Source organism: Aquarana catesbeiana, linkage group LG09, assembly GCF_042186555.1.
Source record: "Aquarana catesbeiana isolate 2022-GZ linkage group LG09, ASM4218655v1, whole genome shotgun sequence".
NCBI lineage: Eukaryota > Metazoa > Chordata > Amphibia > Anura > Ranidae > Aquarana > Aquarana catesbeiana.
In genome coordinates this window covers 317,156,158-317,177,619 of record NC_133332.1, presented here as the reverse complement: position 1 = coordinate 317,177,619, position 21,462 = coordinate 317,156,158, and the positions used below count along the sequence as shown (strand labels likewise).

At 43.3% G+C, this 21,462-nt stretch overlaps 1 protein-coding gene across 5 annotated transcripts in view; it reads right to left on the bottom strand.

The window, feature by feature from the left end:
* CACNA1F (calcium voltage-gated channel subunit alpha1 F) overlaps nucleotides 1–21,462 on the bottom strand; it is a gene marked incomplete at its 3' end in the record, with an annotated part of 158,349 nt that overhangs the window by 22,459 nt on the left and 114,428 nt on the right. For all 5 annotated transcript variants that reach the window (XM_073600743.1, XM_073600741.1, XM_073600740.1 and 2 more), the window contains 9 exon segments: nucleotides 3,279–3,389; nucleotides 4,310–4,468; nucleotides 4,567–4,768; nucleotides 6,360–6,506; nucleotides 8,968–9,020; nucleotides 16,839–16,946; nucleotides 17,105–17,192; nucleotides 18,130–18,236; nucleotides 21,396–21,455. In XM_073600743.1, the coding sequence (XP_073456844.1) occupies nucleotides 3,279–3,389; nucleotides 4,310–4,468; nucleotides 4,567–4,768; nucleotides 6,360–6,506; nucleotides 8,968–9,020; nucleotides 16,839–16,946; nucleotides 17,105–17,192; nucleotides 18,130–18,236; nucleotides 21,396–21,455 (1,035 nt within the window).

Here is a 21,462-nt window from a genome sequence, read left to right as displayed (position 1 = left end):
TTTTAAGCCGACCCCGCAACACTGTAAGCGCAGTTTAGGTGTAGGAGCCATCAGAAGATGGGGACACTGTAGTCATAAAGGGATGGACATGGTCAGCGACAATACTCAGGAAGGCCGTGGTGTTTAAAAGATGCTCAATTGGTACTAAGGGGTCCAAAGTGTGCCAAGAAAATATTCCCCACACCATAACACCCCCACCACCAGCCTGAACCGGTGATACCCCATTGCCCACACCATTACACCCCCACCACCAGCCTGAACCGGTGATACAAGGCAGGATGGATCCATGCGCCAAATTCTGACCCCACCATCTGAATGTCGGAGCTGAAATCCAGACTCATCAGACCAGGCAACGTTTTTCCAATCTTCTATTGTCCAATTTTGGTGATCCTGTGCCAATTGTAGCCTCAGTTTCCTGTTCTTAGCTGACAGGAGTGGCACCCGGTGTGGTCTTCTGCTGTTGTAGCCCATCTGCTTCAAGGTTGGATGTGTTGTGCATTCAGAGATGGTATTCTGCATACCTTGGATGTAACGAGTGGTTATTTCAGTTACTGTTGCCTTTCTATCATCTGGAACCAGTCTGCCCATTCTCCTCTGACCTCAACAAGGCATTTTCCTCCAAACAACTGCCGCTCACTGGATATTTTCTTTTTTTCCCACCATTCTTTGTTAACCCCGAGAGATGGTTGTGTGTGAAAATCCCAGAAATACTCAGACCAGCCCGTCTGCCACCAACAAACCATGCCACGTTCAAAGTCACTTCAATCCCCTTTCTTCCCCCATTCTGATGCTCAGTTTGAACTTCAGCAAGTCGTCTTCACCACGTCTAGCTGGCTAAACTGAGTTGCTGCCGTGTGATTGGCTGATTAGCAATTTGTGTTCCAAAGCAATTGAGCAGGTGTACCTAATAAAGTGGTCGGTTTGTGTGTATGTGTGTATATATATATATATATATATATATATATATATATATATATATATATATTTTTTTTTTTTATTATTTATTTTCTGCATAACTGCAACAAAAAATATATATATAAATAATAATAATTGCATTAATTAATTTAATGTTTTTACACATATCAGATGTAAATATCGAATTCAGCTTCTACTTGGACATTTTTTATTTTTAAATAACATCCATCATGTGTAAAATGGTCCATCTTATGCTCGTTGCTTGTTGTAGGTTTCCGCCACCTGCTGGATGTTAGATGGTACGGCACCTGCATTGGAGGTTTCGTTTCTTGAAACTTGACCTGAAAGTGGAACTTCACACTCCCAACCAAAATTGATTATTTTAAATCCTCATGCTGCTAGCATTAGTAAATAGATAAGAAAGTATATCATATTTACTTGGTTTTATACTTTTATTTTTTTACATTTCTTCCGTTACTTCCTGGTTTCTTGCTTAGGCAAATGATGTCATACATAGCAGGAGTCTTCAGGATGGGGGGAGGGGGTTTTCTCAGCTAAGCACACCCTCCTGCATGCATGATTGAGCTAAGGGCAGATGGATTCTGCCCTTAGCACCCTACCCTTAGCATCCTCCTGCATGCATGATTGAGCTAAGGGCAGATGGATTCATGGAAGTAAATGCTACATGAATCATCCTTAGAGTTAGATGATGGCCACAAACAGAAATGCTGCAGGGGGGGGGGGGTCAAAATAACTTCTCAACAAATTAAAGCAGAGACATGGATGGGGGACTTTGCTTTGATTATTAAAAATGAATTAAATAGCATTTCGGCTGTTGGTGCTCAGATGCTGTGAAGATCCACTTGAACACGCACCATACCAGGGATGAGTTTTGGGTTCAGGTCGGGCAGGTGCCCTGTACTTATACACCCCCAGAGATCTGGGGGCCATCTGTTGGGTTTGCACACCCTGCACTCTGTACACAGCACACCCCTGGACTCTGCACTCTGTGTGTAGTGCACCCCTAAACCCTGCATTATGTACATAGCGCACCCCTAAACCCTGAATTTTTTGTGTAGTGCACCGCTAAAGCCTGCATTCTGTATATAGCGTGCCCCTGAACTCTGCTCTCTGCATGTAGTGCACCCCTAAAACTGCATTATGTGCATAGTGGATTCTTTCACTCTGCACTCTGTACGTAGCGTAATCCTGAACTCTGAACTGTGTATGTAGCATAATAATGAACTCTGTACTCTGTACATAGCGCACTCCTAAACTCTGCACTCTGTATGTAGCGCATCTCGTGAACTCTTCACTCTGTATGTAGCGTAATCCTGAACTTTACACTCTGTACATAGCACACTCCTGAACTCTGCACGCTGTACAAAGCACACTCCTGAACTAGGCACTCTGTACATAGCACACTCCTGAACTCTGCACTCAGCACACACCTGAACTCTGCGCTCTGTATATAGCACACTCCTGAACTCTGTACATAGTGCGCTCCTGAACTCTGTACATAGCGCGCTCCTGAACTCTGCACTCTGTACACAGCGCGCTCCTGAACTCTGCACTCTGTACATAACGCGCTCCTGAACCCTGCACTCTGTACATAGCACACTCCTGAACTCTGTACATAGCATGCTCCTGAACTCTGCACTCTGTGCACAGCGCACTCCTGAAGTCTGCACTCTGTACATAGCGTTCTCCTGAACTCTGCACTCTGTACAAAGTAGCCTCCTAAACTCTGCACTCTGTACATAGCGGACTCCTAAACTCTGCACTCTGTACATAGCGGTCTCCTGAACTCTGCACTCTGTACATAGCGGTCTCCTGAACTCTGCACTTTGTACATAGCGGACTCCTGAACTCTGCACTCTTTACATAGCGCATTCCTAAACCCTACACATAGTGCACTCCTAAACTCCGCACTCTGTATGAAGTACACTCCTGAACTCTGCACTCTGTATGTAGCACACTCCTGAACTTTGCACTCTGTATGTAGTGCACCCCAGATACAACCTGCCCTTTAAGAGCAGCCATACTGCTAATGTAGCCCGCGATAAAATTGAGTTAGACAACCCTGCTTTAGAGTATATCAGGATTAATAATTTTAAACATAAGATTTATTTTTTAGGTAAAGAAATGTATAACATATATGGAGTCATTAGTGTTTAAATATACAGAAATATAACATCAAGGTATTTTTAAACTCATTGCCACAAAACAAAAAAAAAAAACATATAAAAATTTAAAAAATACATAAACATAAAAAATAATATGAAAAATAATCTAAACAGCGTATTTTTTTGGCATGACTTAAAAAAAATAAATAAATAAATAAAAAAAGAGACTGGACTGACCTTTGGCCTGAATGCGATGAGTTTGAGCACCATCTCCACTGTAAACAGTCCTGTGAAGACCATATTGAGGATGTCCATGGCATAATTAAATGGCTGTGATTGTTCATAATGCTAAAATAGAGAAAATAATTATTTAGATATTATTATCAGTATTATTATTACTATTATTATTTCACAGGAGTAGGGACAAGTTTGTGTTTGGTCAATTTAGGTCAATGATGTCACAAGCATCTCCGCCCCTTTGTTTATGTGCAGCTGTTGGGCGGGGAATGCAATGGCCACAGGTGATTGGGCAGCAGTGGGTGACACCTTCCTTCTGGGTTTGGTCCAAACTCATGTTCAGACTAAACCTGAGCTCATCTCTACCTAGGACAGGGTTTCTCAACCAAGGTTCCATGGAAATCTAGGGTTCCTCCAGATGTTGCTAGGGGTTCCTCCAGAGGTTGCTAGGGGTTCCTTGATCAATGAGCAAATCCTGCCTCTCAGATAAGTTCTCATTGACACCATTCATCTTTTTAGCTATCTGTAAGGGGGTAATTCTTCCCAATGACCACAAGTGTAAGGAGCATTCTTCCCACTGACCATCACACTAATGTATCATGAGCTGTAGATAATTTTCAGCAGGGGTTCCCTGAAACCAGAAAGTTATTTCAAGGGTTCCTCTATGTTGAAAAGGTTGAGAAAGGCTAATCTAGAAGGTTGGGTGCCTTTTCCTCTGTGGTTTCAATCGAAATCTCTACGCAGATGCTTGGGTTGACCTCTACATAGCAGCTATCTGGACTGGGGTTTCCTCAGCACTAGCTTTAAAGGTCGTACTAGGACCCTACTGGACTAGATGTACAAGGCTAGCCTGGAATGTGACCTGCTTTGGTTGACCTCTATATAGCAGCTATCTGGATCGAGGTTTCCTCAGCACTAGCTTAAGAGGCCGTACCCTACTGGACTGGATGTACAAGGCTAGCTTGGAATGTGACTTTCGGGCACTGGGCTCTACATTGGGACACATTATATATACTCTAATTATATCGTACCTGCATTGCCAGGGCAATAGTGTTGAGGAGGATTAGCACAAACATGATGTACTCAAAGCCTGTGGAGTTGACCATATACCAGACCTTGTACTGGTATTTCGCCTTGGGGATGTACCTACGCAGGGGCTGAGCCTTCAGGGCGTACTCCACACACTGACGCTGAAGAGGTAAATTACATCAGAGGGTCAAGGTCCATCACGAGTGTGAAGTGTGCACAGAAGTCCCCAGTCTGGGACCAAGAAGTCCAAGTCCATTACCTGGTTCTTGTCCAGCTCACAGTTCTTGTACTCTTGCTCACCCTGCGCTCGGAAGGTGATGATGACGAAACCTACAAAGATGTTCATCATGAAGAACGCAATGATGATGATGTAGACGATGAAAAAGATGGAAATCTCCACGCGGTAATTGTAAATGGGCCCCACGTTTTCCCCATTGGCATCGATGGCCTTGTACAGAAGACTATGAAGAGAATATATGAAAAGTATCAAATTATTATGTGTCGGGGCTTACCAATACCCTCTATGGCAAAATTAGAGCACCTCTAAAGGCTTTATTCATTTTGGATAGAGTAGGGCAGTGGTCTCCAAACTGAGGCCCGTTGGTGGGATAACGATAAGGTGCAATTCCTTCCACTGCCATCAACAACAGGAAATAATTCCTCCCACTGGCATAAATGATGGGACACTACTCCTTGACAGACACCAATGATGGGTCACTATTCCTCCCACTAACACCAATGATGGGACACTATTCCTCCCATTGATACCAATGATGGGTCACTATTCCTCCCATTGATACCAATGATGGGTCACTATTCCTCCCACTGACACCAATGATGGAGCACTATTCCTCCCACTGACACCAATGATGGAGCACTATTCCTCCCACTGACACCAATGATGGGACACTATTCCTCCCATTGATACCAATGATGGAGCACTATTCCTCCCACTGACACCAATGATGGGGCACTATTCCTCCCACTGACACCAATGATGGGGCACTATTTCCCCCACTGATACCAATGATGGGTTACCATTCCTCCCACTGATACCAATGATGGGGCACTATTCCTCCCACTGACACCAATGATGGGGCACTATTCCCCCCACTGATACCAATGATGGGGCACTATTTCCCCCACTGATACCAATGATGGGTTACCATTCCTCCCACTGATACCAATGATGGGGCACTATTCCTCCCATTGATACCAATGATGGGGCACAACACAACAAAAAATCCACCCCAGCAACATTAGACCTCTAACAGCAACAATACATCTCCCAGCAGCCAGCATCCATGGACCCTCCAGCAGCCAGCAACAATAGATCCCTCCCTCAAAAAGTAGATTCCTCCCAACTACAACTGACCCCCCCAGCACAATAGAACCCCACCAGTAAAAACAGACTACCCCAGCAACAATAGATCCTCCCACAACAATAGACCCCCCTCGCAGTGACAAGAGATCCCCAGCAGCCAGCATCAATGGACTCTCCAGCAGCCAGCAGCAATAGATCCTCCATCACCCCTCCCGCAAAAGTAGATCCCTCCCAACGACAACTGACCAAGTAGTAGCAATAGAACCCCACCAGTAAAAACAGATGTCCCCAGCAACCATAGATCTATCCACAACAAAATACCCTCCACCCCAACAACAAAAATCCACCCAGCAACAATAGATCCCTCCCTCAAAAAGTAGATTCCTCCCAACTACAACTGACCCCCCCCTCAGCACAATAGAACCCCGCCAGTAAAAACAGACGTCCCCAGCAACAATAGATCATCTCACAACAAAATACCCCCCCAGCAACAAAAAAAGACCCTCCAGCAGTAATAGCTCCTCCCCCATCCCTCTCTCATGAGTAGAGCCTGTCCAACTACAACTGACCCCCCCAGCAACAATACACACAGAAAGGTAACACGGACAGGCAGAGCACCAAAGGCGACGACAAGTGGTCATGGTAGAGATAGTGGTGCCCCTGACCACCTATTCCCATTGGCTGCTTAGGCTAGATCCAGCCCCCCTCCGCCATTCACCAATACTTACGCCGGCCAGCCTTCGAATGTAGACACGGTGAAGAGCGCCATCATTCCCGACAGAACGTTGTCAAAGTTGAACTCGCTGTTGTGCCAGATTCTCTCTCGCACCATTGGATGGGTGACGTCCCCTTCCTTGTAGATGATGAATGTGCCCCTGTAATGTGCGTGGTGAAGGTAGAATTAGGAAGTGGACATCCTGATATATACTGTATATATATATATATATCATGTGATACTTTGTATTCCTTGGGGTCAGGGCTGGGACAAGGGGCAGACACAAGGGACAGGTCCCCGGGGCACAGAGAAGAAAAGGGGCAAGGAGTATCCATACGTTGCAGTTTGCAGGTTTACCGGGATTATGGCTGAAGCTATCGGCCATAGCTTCTCATTGGGACACTAGAATGCTTTCTGAAGCAGTGGGAGGGGACACCGCTTCGCCCGAGAAACGACCTGAGAACGGTGCGGCTGGCTGCTCCCATAGGCGATCAAAGAGTAGATACTCATTGATAGCCTCTATGGCCTTGGAGGACTAGAGCAACGTCATGACATCACTTCCAGTCCTGGGCTTGGAAATACATTTTTTTTTTTTTTTTTGAGCAAAAGGTCAAAAAAATGTGTTTTTTTTTTTTTTGCTCTTTTGCTTTTAAAGGTAAGGAAGAAATTTGGGGTCTTTTTTTTAGACATGTGCACTGCCGAAAAATCTGTTCGCTTTCGTTTCATTCGTTTTTTTTTGTGTGATTCATTATGATCGCAATTTGCAAATTTGAAAATTCCTAAATCCGAAAATAAGAAAGAAAATCTGAAAATTTGAAAGAATATCTAACTTTATTAAATTATAGGTATTGGAATTTCTTTTCAAATTTGGCTGTTAGTGAACGTAATTCGAAAATTTGTAAATTTGAAAATCCGAAAATCTGAAAATAAGAAAGGAAAATCCTAAAATTTGAAAGAACGAAAATCCGAAAATTTGAAAGAATAACTAACTAATAATAACTATTAAATTATAGGTATTGGAATTTCCTTTCAAATTTTGGATGTTAGTGAACGTAATGTAATTCGAAAATGAATAAATTCAAAAATTTGTAAATTCGGAAATTGGAAAATCCGAAAATCTGAAAATAAGAAAGGAAAATCTGAAAATTTGAAAGAACGAAAATCCAAAAATTCGAAATAATAACTAACTAATGATAACAATTAAATTATAGGTATTGGAATTTCCTCTCAAATTTGGCTGTTAGTGAACGTAACGTAATTCGAAAATTTGTAAATTCGAAAATTTGGCAATTCGAAAATCCGAAAATCTGAAACTAAGAAAGGAAAATCCGAAAATTTGAAAGAACGAAAATCCCAAAATTCGTAATAATAAATAACTAATAATAACTAACTATTAAATTATAGGTATTGGAATTTCCTTTCAAATTTGTCTGTTAGTGAATGTAACGAATACAAATTTATCCGAAGTTACAAATTATCCGAAATAAGGAATGCCGCATCTAAAGGAAAGGAGCGATTAATAATAAATAATAATAATCATAAAATGTTTTTATGATTATTATTGTTATTTATTATTATTAATTTGATCTGTTCCATTCGTTTTATATGCAGCATTCGTTATTTCGGATAATTCGTAACTTCGGATAAATTTGTATTTGTTACGTTCATTTAAAAGGAAATGACAATACCTATAATTTAATAGTAAGTAATAGTTAAGTTATTATTAGTTAGTTATTATTTCAGAATAAAAATAAAAGAATAAAAAAAACAAAATAAAAAGTAAAACAAATAAGAAATAAAAAAGTTAGAGGGACAGTGTAAATTTAAAAAAAAATAAAAAGTAAAATAAATAAGGAATAAAAAAGGTAAAGGGACAGTGTAAAAACAAAAAGTAAAATAAATAAGAAAAAAAGATAAAGCGCCACCAACCCTCCGTGCTCATGAGCAGAAGCGAATGCATACCTAAGTCGCGCCCGCTTATGTAAATGGTGTTCGCACCACACATGTGCGGTATTCGCCATGAACATTATATCGAGAGCAATAATTCTAGTGCTAGAACTCTTCTGTGACTCTAAACAGGTAACCTGCAAAGGCGTTTAAAGCGTCACCTATGGGGATTTTGAAGTACCGTAGCTTGTCACCATTTCCCGATCATGCGCAATTTTAAAGCGTGACATGTTAGGTATTTATTTACTTGGCGTAACCTCGTCTTTCATATTTTACAAAAAAAAAATGGCATATAGTGTTTTTTTTTTTTGTTTTTTTTTATTCATTAAAATGAATTTTTTCCCAAAAAATTGCGTTTTAAAAAATACGCTGCTCAAATACCGTGTGACATAAAAAAATTGCTATGGTCGTCATTTTTTTTTCCTAGGGTCTCTGCTAATAATAATCTTAAAAAAAGTATAATACTTGGGGGTTCTAAGTAATTTTCTAGCAAAAAATACGGATTTAAACCTGTAAACAAAAAATGGCAGAAAAAGAAGGTTCAGCAACTTTAAGGCCCAGAATCACGCAAAAAAAAAAAAAAGCGCTCACCCAATATCACGAGTTCCCGCGATGTGTGAATGGGGCCTAACAGAAGTTTGTTAGATGGGTTGTAGAGGCGACGGGACACTTACTTGCATTCCTCGGGACGGTGCTTTGCCTCATCGGTGCAGCTATAGAATTTCCCCTGTAAAAAAAAAAAACATGGCAAATTTTCAGCCACCTGATTGGACAGCTGATGACTTATACAGACAATAAAGAAAAAAGCAATAGCCAATACAGTTACAATACAGAAGCCAAGAGATCAGAATTCAGCATTCAGGGCATTGTAGGCAAAGTTGACAAGCAAGTGACCTTATTTATCGAAATGTCTATACTCCCCCCCCCCCCCCAGGTGGACGTCACATGAGGTCCTGGGGTTTTAGCCGTACAGCCACTTGATCATCCTTCCAGGCGGCGGGAGGGGATGTCCACCTCCCGCCGCCCTCCGCTGCTTCTACCCGGCTCGTGCAATCAGTGAGCCGGAGAAGGAATCCGCCGATGCAGGAAGTTGAGCATAGATATTTCCGGTGGCCGGATGGTCTCTAGCAGTCTCTATGACCTTCGGAGGCCTGGGCGCAACGTTATGACGTCACGTCCGGGCCTGGCGGAAGTAAACATTACCGGGGGGGGGGACTCGGCTGGAAAGGCTGAGATGATTTTTATTTTTTGATCTCAGTCTTTCCAGCCTAGAGGCGAGATGTAGGGGTCTTATAGAGAATAAAATGGCGGTCGTTGCAACTTTTTATGTCACGCGGTATTTGCGCAGCGGTTTTTTTAAAACGCAATTTTTTGGGAAAAAATACATTTTAATGAATAAAAAAAAAAAAAAAAAACACTCAATATACACCATGATGACCCCACATCTCTCCATAAAGAGGGCCTGTAGTGCCCTATTCCTATTACAAGGGATGTTTACATTCCTTGTAAAATGAATAAAAGTGATCAAAAAATAAATTTAAAGGGAAAGAAAATTTAAAAGGAAAAAAAAAAAAAGTTAAATAAGCAATAAAGAAAATTTTGACGCGCCCCCGTCCCTGCGCGCTCACGCACAAAAGTGAACGCATACGTAAGTCGCGCCTCTTACACCACCATTACATCAGAGATATACCACGCCTGCCATACCTTATCAAATTTGTTCCCACATCCCCTAGACAGGTAGGTCGCTTTATAATAGGGCATCATGGAATTCATCAGTCCCTTCCAAAAGGGGCAAGGTAGGGGCCTCCGGTCACCCCAATGTAGCAATATGGCCTTCCTATCATAAAGTAGTAAGATATTGATTAGAGTTCTGTGTGCCCGAGATGGAACCACCTCTTATCCCAGAAGGCACATTCTGATTGTCAGTGGGACAGGGACCACCAGGACCTCCGCTATACAGGAAGTAACCTCAGTCCAGAACTGTTGGATCCCAGGGCACCTCCAGAAGATATGGTCTGCAGCTGCCGGTGAAAAGGTACACCTCCAACATTCCTCCGGAACATTCGGGTATATGGTAGCCAGTCTAGCTGGTATATAATAAATTTTATGCAAAAATTTAAAGTGGATCAGTCTATCTCTCGCTGCTACCAGGTACTGAAAGGGATGATCCCACATGTCGTCCCAGTCTTCACCCTGAATGTCAGAGACCTGCCAATGGCCTTTTCTTAAATAATTCTTTATATGTAACACATAGGAAGTTCCTCAATCGTAAGCAGGTCTTCTAAGTCCGGGGGAAAGGACTCGATGGCTCTGTCTTTAAACTGGGCCTGGAAGGCGTGACGTAGTTGGAGAAATCTGAAGTAATGAGAATTGGGGAGGTCATGTCTATGCTTGAGCTGGTCAAAGGTCAGTAATTCCCCCTCTCTTTGAGTAGTTTGATTCCCCTGGAGAACCACACCATGGGGTCCGCAAAGGAATAGAAGTGAGGCAATTTGGGATTCATCCACAAGGGGGTTGAGGGTGAAAAGCCCAGATGGTTGGGGCATGCTAGCCTAAGCGCTTCTTCCCATGCCTTGATGGTGGCCTTCATAGACATCGTAAGGGGAAGATCTGACCTAGTACCTTTATGAATGGTCAACCTCAAAGACTCATATGATCCAAGGTGCACCGCTTCTAATACCGTGGCTGAGTCTCCCGCATCGGAATCAGCCATCGATGAGCAAACACCATCTGGCTCGCTATAAAGTATTTCCTCCAATCCAGCAAGGCCAAACCTCCCTGACCCCAGGGTTCCTGCAGTACCTTCAGCCCTATCCTGGGTGGTTTAGGTGACCATCGGAATGAACTGGTGATACCATCCAACTTTCTGAGGAATGTTTTAGGTATCCATATGGGTGCGTGTCTTAGAAAGTATATAACTGGGAGAATTTTCATCTTTAATAGGTTAATCCTCCCTATTAATGATAATGGAAGCTTTTGCCATGTGTGGGCCTTCTGTTTAAAGAAGGTCAGTAAGTGTGTCCAGTTAAGAGGCATATAATCAGCCATTGCCGTGACTTTGACTCCAAAATATGTGATAATGGAAACACATCGCAGTGACAAGTTAGGGTCCGCTACCTCTTTTGCACCTGCATCTAGAGGCAGGATAGATGACTTGTTCTAATTAACCTTCAAACCCAAGAAGGTAGTAAATATGACCATAAGCAGCCATGCGGCCATCAGGGATTCTCTCGGGTCTTTTAGAAACAGCAACAAGTCATTGGCATAGAGTGCCAGACTTTCGTCAAGGTAACCTACTCTAATTGCCTTAACCTCCGGGGACGATCTCAAGGCAACCGCCAGGGGCTCCATCATGAAAGCAAATAGGAAGGGCGACAGAGGGCAACCCTGCCTGGTGCCACTGCCCACTGAGAAGAAAGGGGGCGTATTAGTGCCCAACCGAATGGCCATCTTGGGGTTGCTATATAGGAGTGAGATTCATTTTCTGAAGACTGGGCCGAAACCCATTTTCTCCAGAACTGTGAGCATATACTGCCAGTCTATTGAATCAAAAGCTTTTTCAATATCCATAGAAACTACGATTCTAGTAGGGGAGTTAAAATTAGGAAGCTGTAAGTGGGTAAATAATCTTCTCAGGTTCGTCTCAGTAGACTTGCCAGGCATAAAGCCTGTCTGGTCGATATCCACAAGAGAGGAAATAATTCCAGCAAGTCTATTCGCCAACACTTTTGTGAGAATTTTCAAGTCCATGTTCAGTAGGGCAGTAGGCCTGTATGAGGAACATTCAAGGGGGTCCTTACCCGGCTTCAATAAGAGAACCATATATGTCTCAAGCATCCAGTCAAGGAGCATCTGTTCTTGCAAGCAGTGCTCTAAAAGTGCAGTAAGTCTGGGGGCCAACTGATCTACATAGGACTTGTAAAAATCTGCTGGAAATCCGTCAGGCCCAGGGGCCTTGTGAGGTGGGAAGGCAAAGATGGCCGAAACCACCTCCTTGGTAGTAATCTTGGCGTCCAGAGCCAGCCGGTCTGAGTCCGACAAACTCGGGAGAACAAGACCCTCCAAGATAGTATGTAGGGCAGTCTGGTCATATTTCGGAATGGGTGCATAGAGAGTGGAAAAAAAATTTCTAAATTTAGCCATAATAATAGAAGGGTCATTAGGTACATCTCCATTTTTACATTTGATGACAGGAATATTCGCAATCTGGCTGTAGTTGGTTACCAACAACGCTAACAGTTTACCATTTTTATCACCCTCTGAGAATAGAGAATTAGCTCTGTGGCTAGCCTCCGTATGCGCCAGGTTATTGAAATGTAAGGAGAGCAGACGCCTGGCCTCCAACAAGGCCGAATAGGAGGAGTCTGAGGGGCTACCAGCGTTGTCCTCCGCACATTCCCTTTCCCTTTCTTGTAATGAAAGAATTTCAGCATTCTGCTCCACCTGCACCATTTTTATAGCAGATATACATTCCCCCCTGGCTACTGCCTTAAATGCATCCCATACTATAGGAGGGTCTGCCGACTCTTCATTATCTTTCCAATATGCTGTAATCGAGTCCAGCATGTGAGAGGACACCTTATCATTCTGCAACCAACCAGGAGAGAGTCTCCAGCTCCTTGTCCCTTTCCCCCATAGGGAAGGCCAAGGAGAGAGAAAGTGGATTGTGGTGAGAAATGCCCCCCCGCCAAATATTCAATCCCCTGCAGAAATGGCAGCAAAGCTGGGTTGCCAAAAGCCATATCTATCCTGACCAATGAACGATGAGAAGCGCACGCAAAGCAGTTTCCCCGACTTGTTCATTCTCGACTTGTTCTTTCCCTGACTTAGTCGGGGTAGGCGGAACACTTTGGTGGGGATGGGTCAGCCACACCTCTTGACCTTTGACCTCTGGGGACACACCTGCTGACCTTTGGAGGAGGTCCCTATTCCAATCCCTGAGTCCTAACCTTGTTCTTCAAGGGGAAACCGCCATAGTTCAGTCAGCCCAATCACTGACGCCCAGGACAGGAGCTCCCCTGAACCCATCCTACCTGGGTTGGAGGAGTCCAATGCATCCAAAGTATCATTGAGGTCCCCCATCAGCAGCAACGGGAGATGGGCATGAGGAGCCAACTTAACAAACAAATCATATAACAGTTGCACTGTAAATGGGGGAGGTAAGTAAATATTCACCAACAACAGCTTTAAATAGCAAATATCCAGGACCCACTGCCACATATGATCCCCTCCAGGTCCGAGAACACCTCATGGATAGTGCAGGGAACCCGCCTTGCTGATAAGAATGGAAACTCCCCTTGCAAAAGTTGAGTATGTAGCATGAAATGTCCTTTGTATCCAAGGCATTCGCATCGCAGGAATCCTGTTGCCATCCAGGTGTGTCTCCCGTAAGAGGACGACATGCGGCTTAGTTTGCTTAAGATACTGAAACACTGTGGCCCGTTTGAATTTGCTATTTATCCCCCGCACATTCCGAGATACTATTTTAATCTGGTTAGCCATAGCAATAGGGTTGAAATATTTTGTTGCTGGAGCCCGAGAGCCCATGCAAGAAAAACGCTAGTGTGCACTGAAATAAGTGGGCACTGCCACCCGCATTTGGTGCCGAAATACCCGTGAGAGCTGGGAACCGAGCTTAAACTAAGACAAACCCCCCTCCCCTGCCATTATACCAGAACCAAAAGAGAAAAAGAAAAAATTTAAAGAAAAAAAACAAAGTCTGGTATTCAGCTTTAGTCCCAAACATGAACAAAAAAAAAAAACAAAAAAAACATTCTTGGAAGTTCAACCGATGTTCAAATGTTCGATAGATCAAGTAGATGTTCTTGTGAATTCCAGAAAACTCCACTCATAACAGGACAAGGAGAAGTTCAGAGCAAAAACTGTGTTGTAAGAAGGCAGCAAACTGTATTACTGATCATCTGGCACCATTTAAGTGAGCATAACAGGCAGGCTCAAGCATTTGAAAATGGAGTAGGGGGTACCCAAAATGTATCCCCAGCAGGAACAAATGGAGGACCTGGATAAAGGCGCAACAAGGAGAAAGGGCAATACTTATCAGAGTCCAGGCAAGCTTCATGGGATCCTGTCCAGCCATTCACAGGCATCAAGTGGGTTGTCAAAAAATGTCACCGCTCCATTGTGCTGGACACGCAGCCTGCTGGGATATAGCAGGCTGTACTGTATATCCTTAGCTCGCAATCTTTACCGGATATCCAGCACCTCTTTTTCTGGGTATCTGCAGAGAAATCCGGGAAGAACATCACACAAGCGTTTTCAAACCGCAGCTCCTGGTGTTTCCTGGATTCTGCCAGGATCATGTCCCGGTCTCTGTAGTTCAGGAATCTGACCAAGAACGGCCAAGGGAATTCACCAGTGGGGGCATCTGCCAGTGGGAAACCCTGTGGGCCCTTTCGACCACGTATAAGTGGGAGGGAGTTCCCTGTCAGGGCTGCCTCAGCCCTTCCTTCTCTGAGCTTGCCGCTCAGCTGTCGACTAATTGCCAGCTCTCATCTCTCTCCACAGTTAACCAGCTGTTGTGGATCTGCTTGTCAGTCCCGCCTGCTTAAAGATCTCCAGCTCACTTCATTCCTGCCTTCGCCTTGGTCACATCACAAGAAACCATCTCCTGCGTTCCTGTTTAAAGACTGGCTTTGCTGACATCCCTTCTGGCTCCTTATCCTGTTTGCTGTTCCTCTACTTGGATCCCTGAATTCTGGCCTGGCTGATTACCAGATCTGGTTACTGAACTCTGGCTTGGCTTTGACTACGCTTACTCTATTTACCTTTTTATTTTTATTAATAAACAAGTGTGATTTTACTGTCTGGTTCATTGTTTCTGACATTCCCCCAGTTCTAGCAACTGTTCGAAGAATTGTTTCTGCAAACGTGGTCGGCTTGGCCCCTTATGCCCCCTCCAGCAACCCCACCATTCTCACATTATTTCTCCTCTGCCTGTCTTCTGCATCATCAGCCCTATTTTGCTGCATTTTTCACCATATCATGCAACTCAGATAGTTGATTGCCATGTGAGTGAGGGGCATCTTCCACATCTGAAATCCTGTTCTCAGCCACTGTGAGCCTACCCACGGATCTTATCCAAGTCATGCCTGATCAATGTGCATTCAATGGCCAGATGGTCTATGCTTACCATCACTGCAGCCTTGCTTGCATTAATCGCCTCCTGGATGGGTCTAGTGATTGGCATCCTGTGCACTGTCTTGCTCCGGAGAGGTAGAGAGGGACACTCCAGGGCCCAGACCCTGCTCCTTAGCCGCGTGTGCCATCCTTTTGGCCTGTTTCTTGGCGCTCTTGGATGTGTGGGGAGAAGGCAAGATGGCGGTGGCAGAGCCTAGTTCCAGGCCCGTGTGTGGAGATGGCCCGACTTATTCATTCCCCGACTTAGTTGGGGTAGGCAGAACACTTTGACCTCTGGGGAGACGCCCGCTGACCTTTGGAGGAGGTTCCTATTCCAATCCCTGAGTCCTAACCTTGTTCTTCAAGGGGAAACCCTAACCCCTAACCCTCACCCTAACCCTAACTCTAACCAGGGTCTGGCGCTGACACTTCTGCACCTGGCGCCCTGGCTTGGAAGTCCCCCTTCTCATGTCCTGGTGTGCTGTAGTGGAACCCGGTACCTTTATAGCAGGGGTAGCTGGCAGAAAAGCTCTGAAAATCATTTCACGAGTGTGCCCAATTTTAAAGCGTGACATGTTAGGTATCAATTTACTCATCTTTCACAATATATATAAAAAAAATCAGGCTAACTTTTACTGTTTTGTTATTTTTAAATTTTTAATTTAAAAAAACAAAACAAAAACGTGTTTGAAAAATTGCTGCACAAATACCGCGTGACAATAAAAATTGGCAACGACCACCATTTTATTCCCTAGGGTCTCTGCAAAAAAAAAAAAAACATATATAATGTTTGAGGGCTTCTAAATAATTTTCTAGCAAAAAAATGATGATTTATACACGTAGGAGAGATATGCCAGAATAGGCCCGGAATGAAAGCGGTTAAAATAATATACCGTAATAATAATAAAAATAATAACATGAAATAATATTTTTAAATATACAATAAAAAAAAAAAAATAATAGCATAACATAATCATTTGAAATAATAAAAAAAATATATAAAAATAACAACACAAAATTTGTGGAAAAAATAATAATAACAAAATGAATAATAAAAATATAATAAAATTAATATAATGGAAAAAAACATTGTATCGAACTGGTCAGAAAAGTCTTGATCACATGATGGGGGTAGGCCAGGGGGGTGCCTAGACAGTAGTGCTGCTGCTTGCAAATGGGAATTAGAGAAAATTAAACTTTTTTTTACATTTTAAGTATAGGCTTGCTTTAAATTGCCTGTCTCAGTAGTGAAGAATCTGCAACGATCGCTAAAAATCCCATGTACATTCATCACCTAAGTGTCTGATCCCAAAAAAAAAATTCAAACAATTAAAAAAAAAAAAAAAAATTGTCTGATCCCAGCTAAAATTAAGTTTTACTTGAAGTACAGTGATGACGTCTAACGTACCTTAAACAGTTGAACCCCGATACAGGCGAACATGAACTGGAGAAGGGTGGTGACTATCATGATGTTACCGATCGTTCGGATGGCAACAAACACGCACTGGACCACATGCTGAGGAGACACCCAGAAATATTTTAGTAAAGCACGGAACATTGAAGTGAATATTCACACATTTTTTTTTTTCCAGTGAATATTTTCAACTCCTTTGGTAAATCAGCCTTATAGTCAGTGATCGTTCTGCTCTATAGTGCTCTATGGCAGGAATTCACCTTCAGCCCCTTGGCTCTGTTGATGGCTCTCAGCGGACGCAGCACTCTCAGCACACGCAGAATCTTCACCACCGAGATGGCGCTGGAGCTGCAATACAAACACAACGGGCGTCAGGTCACAGCGACCGGTTCTAAAACGGGCATGTACCCCAGACTCAGTGCCATGGGCTGACTAGTCCCTGGCCCCGCCACTTTCATCACAACTGGGACAAAAATGGGGATGGGGGGGCAGAAGGGGCATGTGCCCCAGACTCAGTTCCATGGGCTGATTGTTTCTGGTTCCGCCCCTTTCATCACAACTGGGACAAGAATGGGGATGGGGGGGGGAAAGGGGCATGTGCCCCAGACACAGTGCCATGGGCTGACTGTCCCTGGCCCTGCACCTTTCATCACAACAGGGACAAGAATGGGGATGGGGGGGAGAAGGTGCATGTGCCCCAGACTCAGTTCCATGGGCTGACTGTCCCTGGCCCCGCCCCTTTCATCACACATGGGACAAGAATGGGGATGGGAGGAGGGGCATGTGCCCCAGACTCAGTGCCATGGGCTGACTGTCCCTGGCCCCGCCCCTTTCATCACAACTGGGACAAGGATGGGGATGGGGGGAGAAGGGGCATGTGCCCCAGACTCAGTGCCATGGGCTGACTGTCCCTGGCCCTGCCCCTTTCATCACAACTGGGACAAGGATGGGAATGGGGGGGGGGGAGGGCATGTGCCCCAGACTCAGTGCCATGGGCTGATTGTCCCTGGCCCCGCCCCTTTCATCACAACTGGGACAAAAATGGGGATGGGGAGGGGCATGTGCCCCAGACTCAGTGCCATGGGCAGACTGTCCCTGGCCCCGCCCTTTCATCAGAGCTGGGACAAGGATGGGGATGGGGGGAGAAGGGCATGGGCCCCAGACTCAGTGCCATGGGCCTGACTATTTATAAGACCTGGAATGACACTCATGTTCTGCTCCTGATATACACCCCCCCCCCCCCCCCGGAGGGAGGCCGAGGAAAGGAACAATCATCCTGACTCACTGGATCCCAAAGGAGATGAGAGACACGCTGACCACAAGGAGATCCAGGAGGTTGAACCAGTTCCTGCAAAAGGAGCCTTTGTGCAAGAAAGCGCCGTACGCCATCATCTGAAAAAAAGAGACGAAACGCAAAGGGGAGGGGGCAAGAAGAGACGTCAAACACCAGAGATAGGAACATGAAGAGCAAATAGATACATTGTAACATTGCATTGTGGTAGAATAAACAGGAGATCATTTATTTCCTAATAAGTACGGTTTTGATTGGTCAGTTTGAATCTTCCCTCCGGCCTCCCCTTCATAGCTTCCTGGGATGTTTTCAGGAAACTATGTATGTACAGCATAATTAATAATAAACCATAATAAAAAGTTTTTATTATTATTATTATTATTTACTATTTCTATTACTATTAATTAGTTACGTTCCCTTCTTTTAGATGCAGCATTCGTTATTTCTGATAATTCGTATGTTTTCAGGAAGCTATGTATGTACAGCATAATTAATAATAATTAATAATAAATAATAATAATAATAATAAGTTTTTATTATTATTATTGTTATCTATTATTAATTATTCGTTACGTTCCCTTCGTTTAGATGCGGCATTCGTTATTTTGGATAATTTCGTATTCGTTATGTTTACTAACAGCCAAATTTGAAAGGAAATTCCATTATCTATAATGTAATAGTTATTATTTCAGATTTGCACATTTTCGAATTTCTGAATTTACGAGTATTCGAATTTACGAAATTTGTTAAAAAAAAACAAAAAACAAACAAATTCGGAACAAAACGAATTGCACATGTCTAATGTGATGGATTTTGTTTCCGTGCAAAGCACATCCCCTCCTAGTAAAAGCAGCTTATACAGCACACATAAACACCGGCTAGGCATACATTTAACCCTTTGATCTCCCTTGATGTCAACCCCTTCTCAGCCAGTGTCATTAGTACAGTGACAGTGCCTATTTTTAGCACTGATCACTGTATTAGAGTCACCGGTTGCCACAAAGTGTCAAAAGTGTTGGACTGACCGCCGCAATATTGCAAGTCGCCGGCATTGCTAGTATAAAAAAAAGAAATAATAATTCCAGTATATATCTGATAGTTTGTAGACACGATAACTTTTGCGCAAACCAAACAATATACACTTATTGGGATTTTTTTGGGGTTTTTTTTAACCAAAAATATGTAGCAGAATACATATTGGCCTAAATTTCTGAAGAAATTTGATTTTTTTACATTTATTTATTTTTTTTTTTTTTCTAGCAGAAAGTAAAAAATATTGTTTTTTTTTTAAATTGTCGGTATTTTTTTGTTTATAGGGCAAAAAAAAAAAAAATAACAAAAGAAAGGGGATAAAAAAGGATATCAAATTTTATTTGGGTACAGCGTTGCATGACATTTGTCAGTTAAAGTAACGCAGTGCCTTATCACAAAAAATGGCCTGGTCATGAAAGGGGGGGGTAAATCTTCTGGAGGTCAAACGTAGCAGAATACATATTGGCCTAAATTTCTGAAGACATTTGTTTTTTTACATTTAGTTATTGTATTTTTTTTAATTTTTGTTTTAGCAGAAAGTAAAAAATATTGTTTCTTTTCTATCTGTCTGTGTCTATTGAGATTTTTTTTTCACTTCCTGTCCCGAGACAAACAGGAAGTCAGATGAGATTTCTCCGAAGAAAGGGAGATCCTGTCTGAGACATGAACCTCCATTCCTGGTCTGGTGACATCTCAATAGTTTGGACTTCCTACAGTCCCAGTAAAAATGAGAGCTGGGGTAAGTGCCAAACTAGTGCTGGGCTTTGATATTAGAAAGCCCAGCAGGCATTGCACACATTGTGGCAGGAAAGCTGGTCTGTATTAGAGATTTATTTGTAAGATTATGGAATTTATACCATAAAATTTATTACCGTATATACTCGAGTATAAGCCGACCCGAATATAAGCCGAGGCACCTAATTTTACCACAAAAAAACTGGGGAAACGTATTGACTCGAGTATAAGCCTAGGTTGAGAAATGCGCAGCTACTGTAAGTGGAAAAGAGGGTCAGCAATGCCCATTTGCAGCCTCACTGTGCCCATTTGCAGCCTCACTGTGCCCATTTGCAGCCATAGGTCCCCCGAACTTCAAACTCGGTAGTTAAGGGTTCCTAGATGCCCCCCTAGCTGCAGCCAAAATTTGGGGTCTCTGGACCCAAAGGGTCCCGAAATGACATTGCTGCAGATGGACACAGTTGACCGATTTGGGGCCCAGTATCTCGGGGCCACTTGGTGCTAGGAACCCCAAGTTTGGTGTGCAAACCCAGTGGAACTAACACTAAAACATATCCAAAGCTGGGGTTCCTAGCACCAAGTGGGCACGAGATACGGGGCAACAAATTCAGTTCAGAAAATGTCAAGCACTTTTCTGCAGCAGAGAATGACATTTTCCGAACCGACTTTGGGGCCCCGTATCTTGGGGCCACTTGGTGCTAGGATATGTTGTAGTGCTAGTTCCACTGGGTTGGTTTGCACACCAAATTTGGGATTCCTAGCATCAAGTGGCCCCGACATACGGGGCCCCAAATTCAGTTCGGAAAATGTCATTCTCTGCTGTAGAAAAGTGCTTGACTCGAGTATAAGCCAAGGGGGGGGGGGGGCATTTTCAGTACAAAAAAATGTGCTTAAAAACTCGGCTTATACTCGAGTATATACGGTATACAGGAAACTCCGAAATTTCTTTAACACACTTGCTCAAAATCCACCATAGTCTCCCTTTTATCCCTATCTGAACCCCCAAAAAATGTAATATATTGCACATTACAGTCCTTAGATTATGGTGGCCACATTCATTTTTTTTTTGCACCCAGTGATCCTGCCAATAACATCCTTCATGTCCTAGGGTGACACCGCTCACTCCTCCACTGTATCCATGGCTGTCCCCCAGGTCTGAACTTCGAACCCGTCTGCCTTTGTTCATCTCCATTACGTAGGAGTGATGGGATCATCACAAGAAAGACAAAATTGTTCTTGCTTCCAGGTAATCTTACAGAAAGTGACAAGGATGTGGCATTTCTGGCAGGACCAACGGGTATTTCCTGTACTTGCTGAAAATGTTCTTTGAAAACAAATGCAGTCACCCCACCTAAGGACCAGTAAGCTGCAATATATTACAATTTTTGCCAGTATATTAGTCTAGCAGTAACTAGACTAATATACTGTATATGATATGAATATATATATATATATATATAAATGAATGGAAAGAAATTTTTGACTCTTATTACCTTAAGGAGGATCTCTACGGTGAAGATAGAGGTGAATGCATAATCAAAATAGCCCAAAATCTGCAAG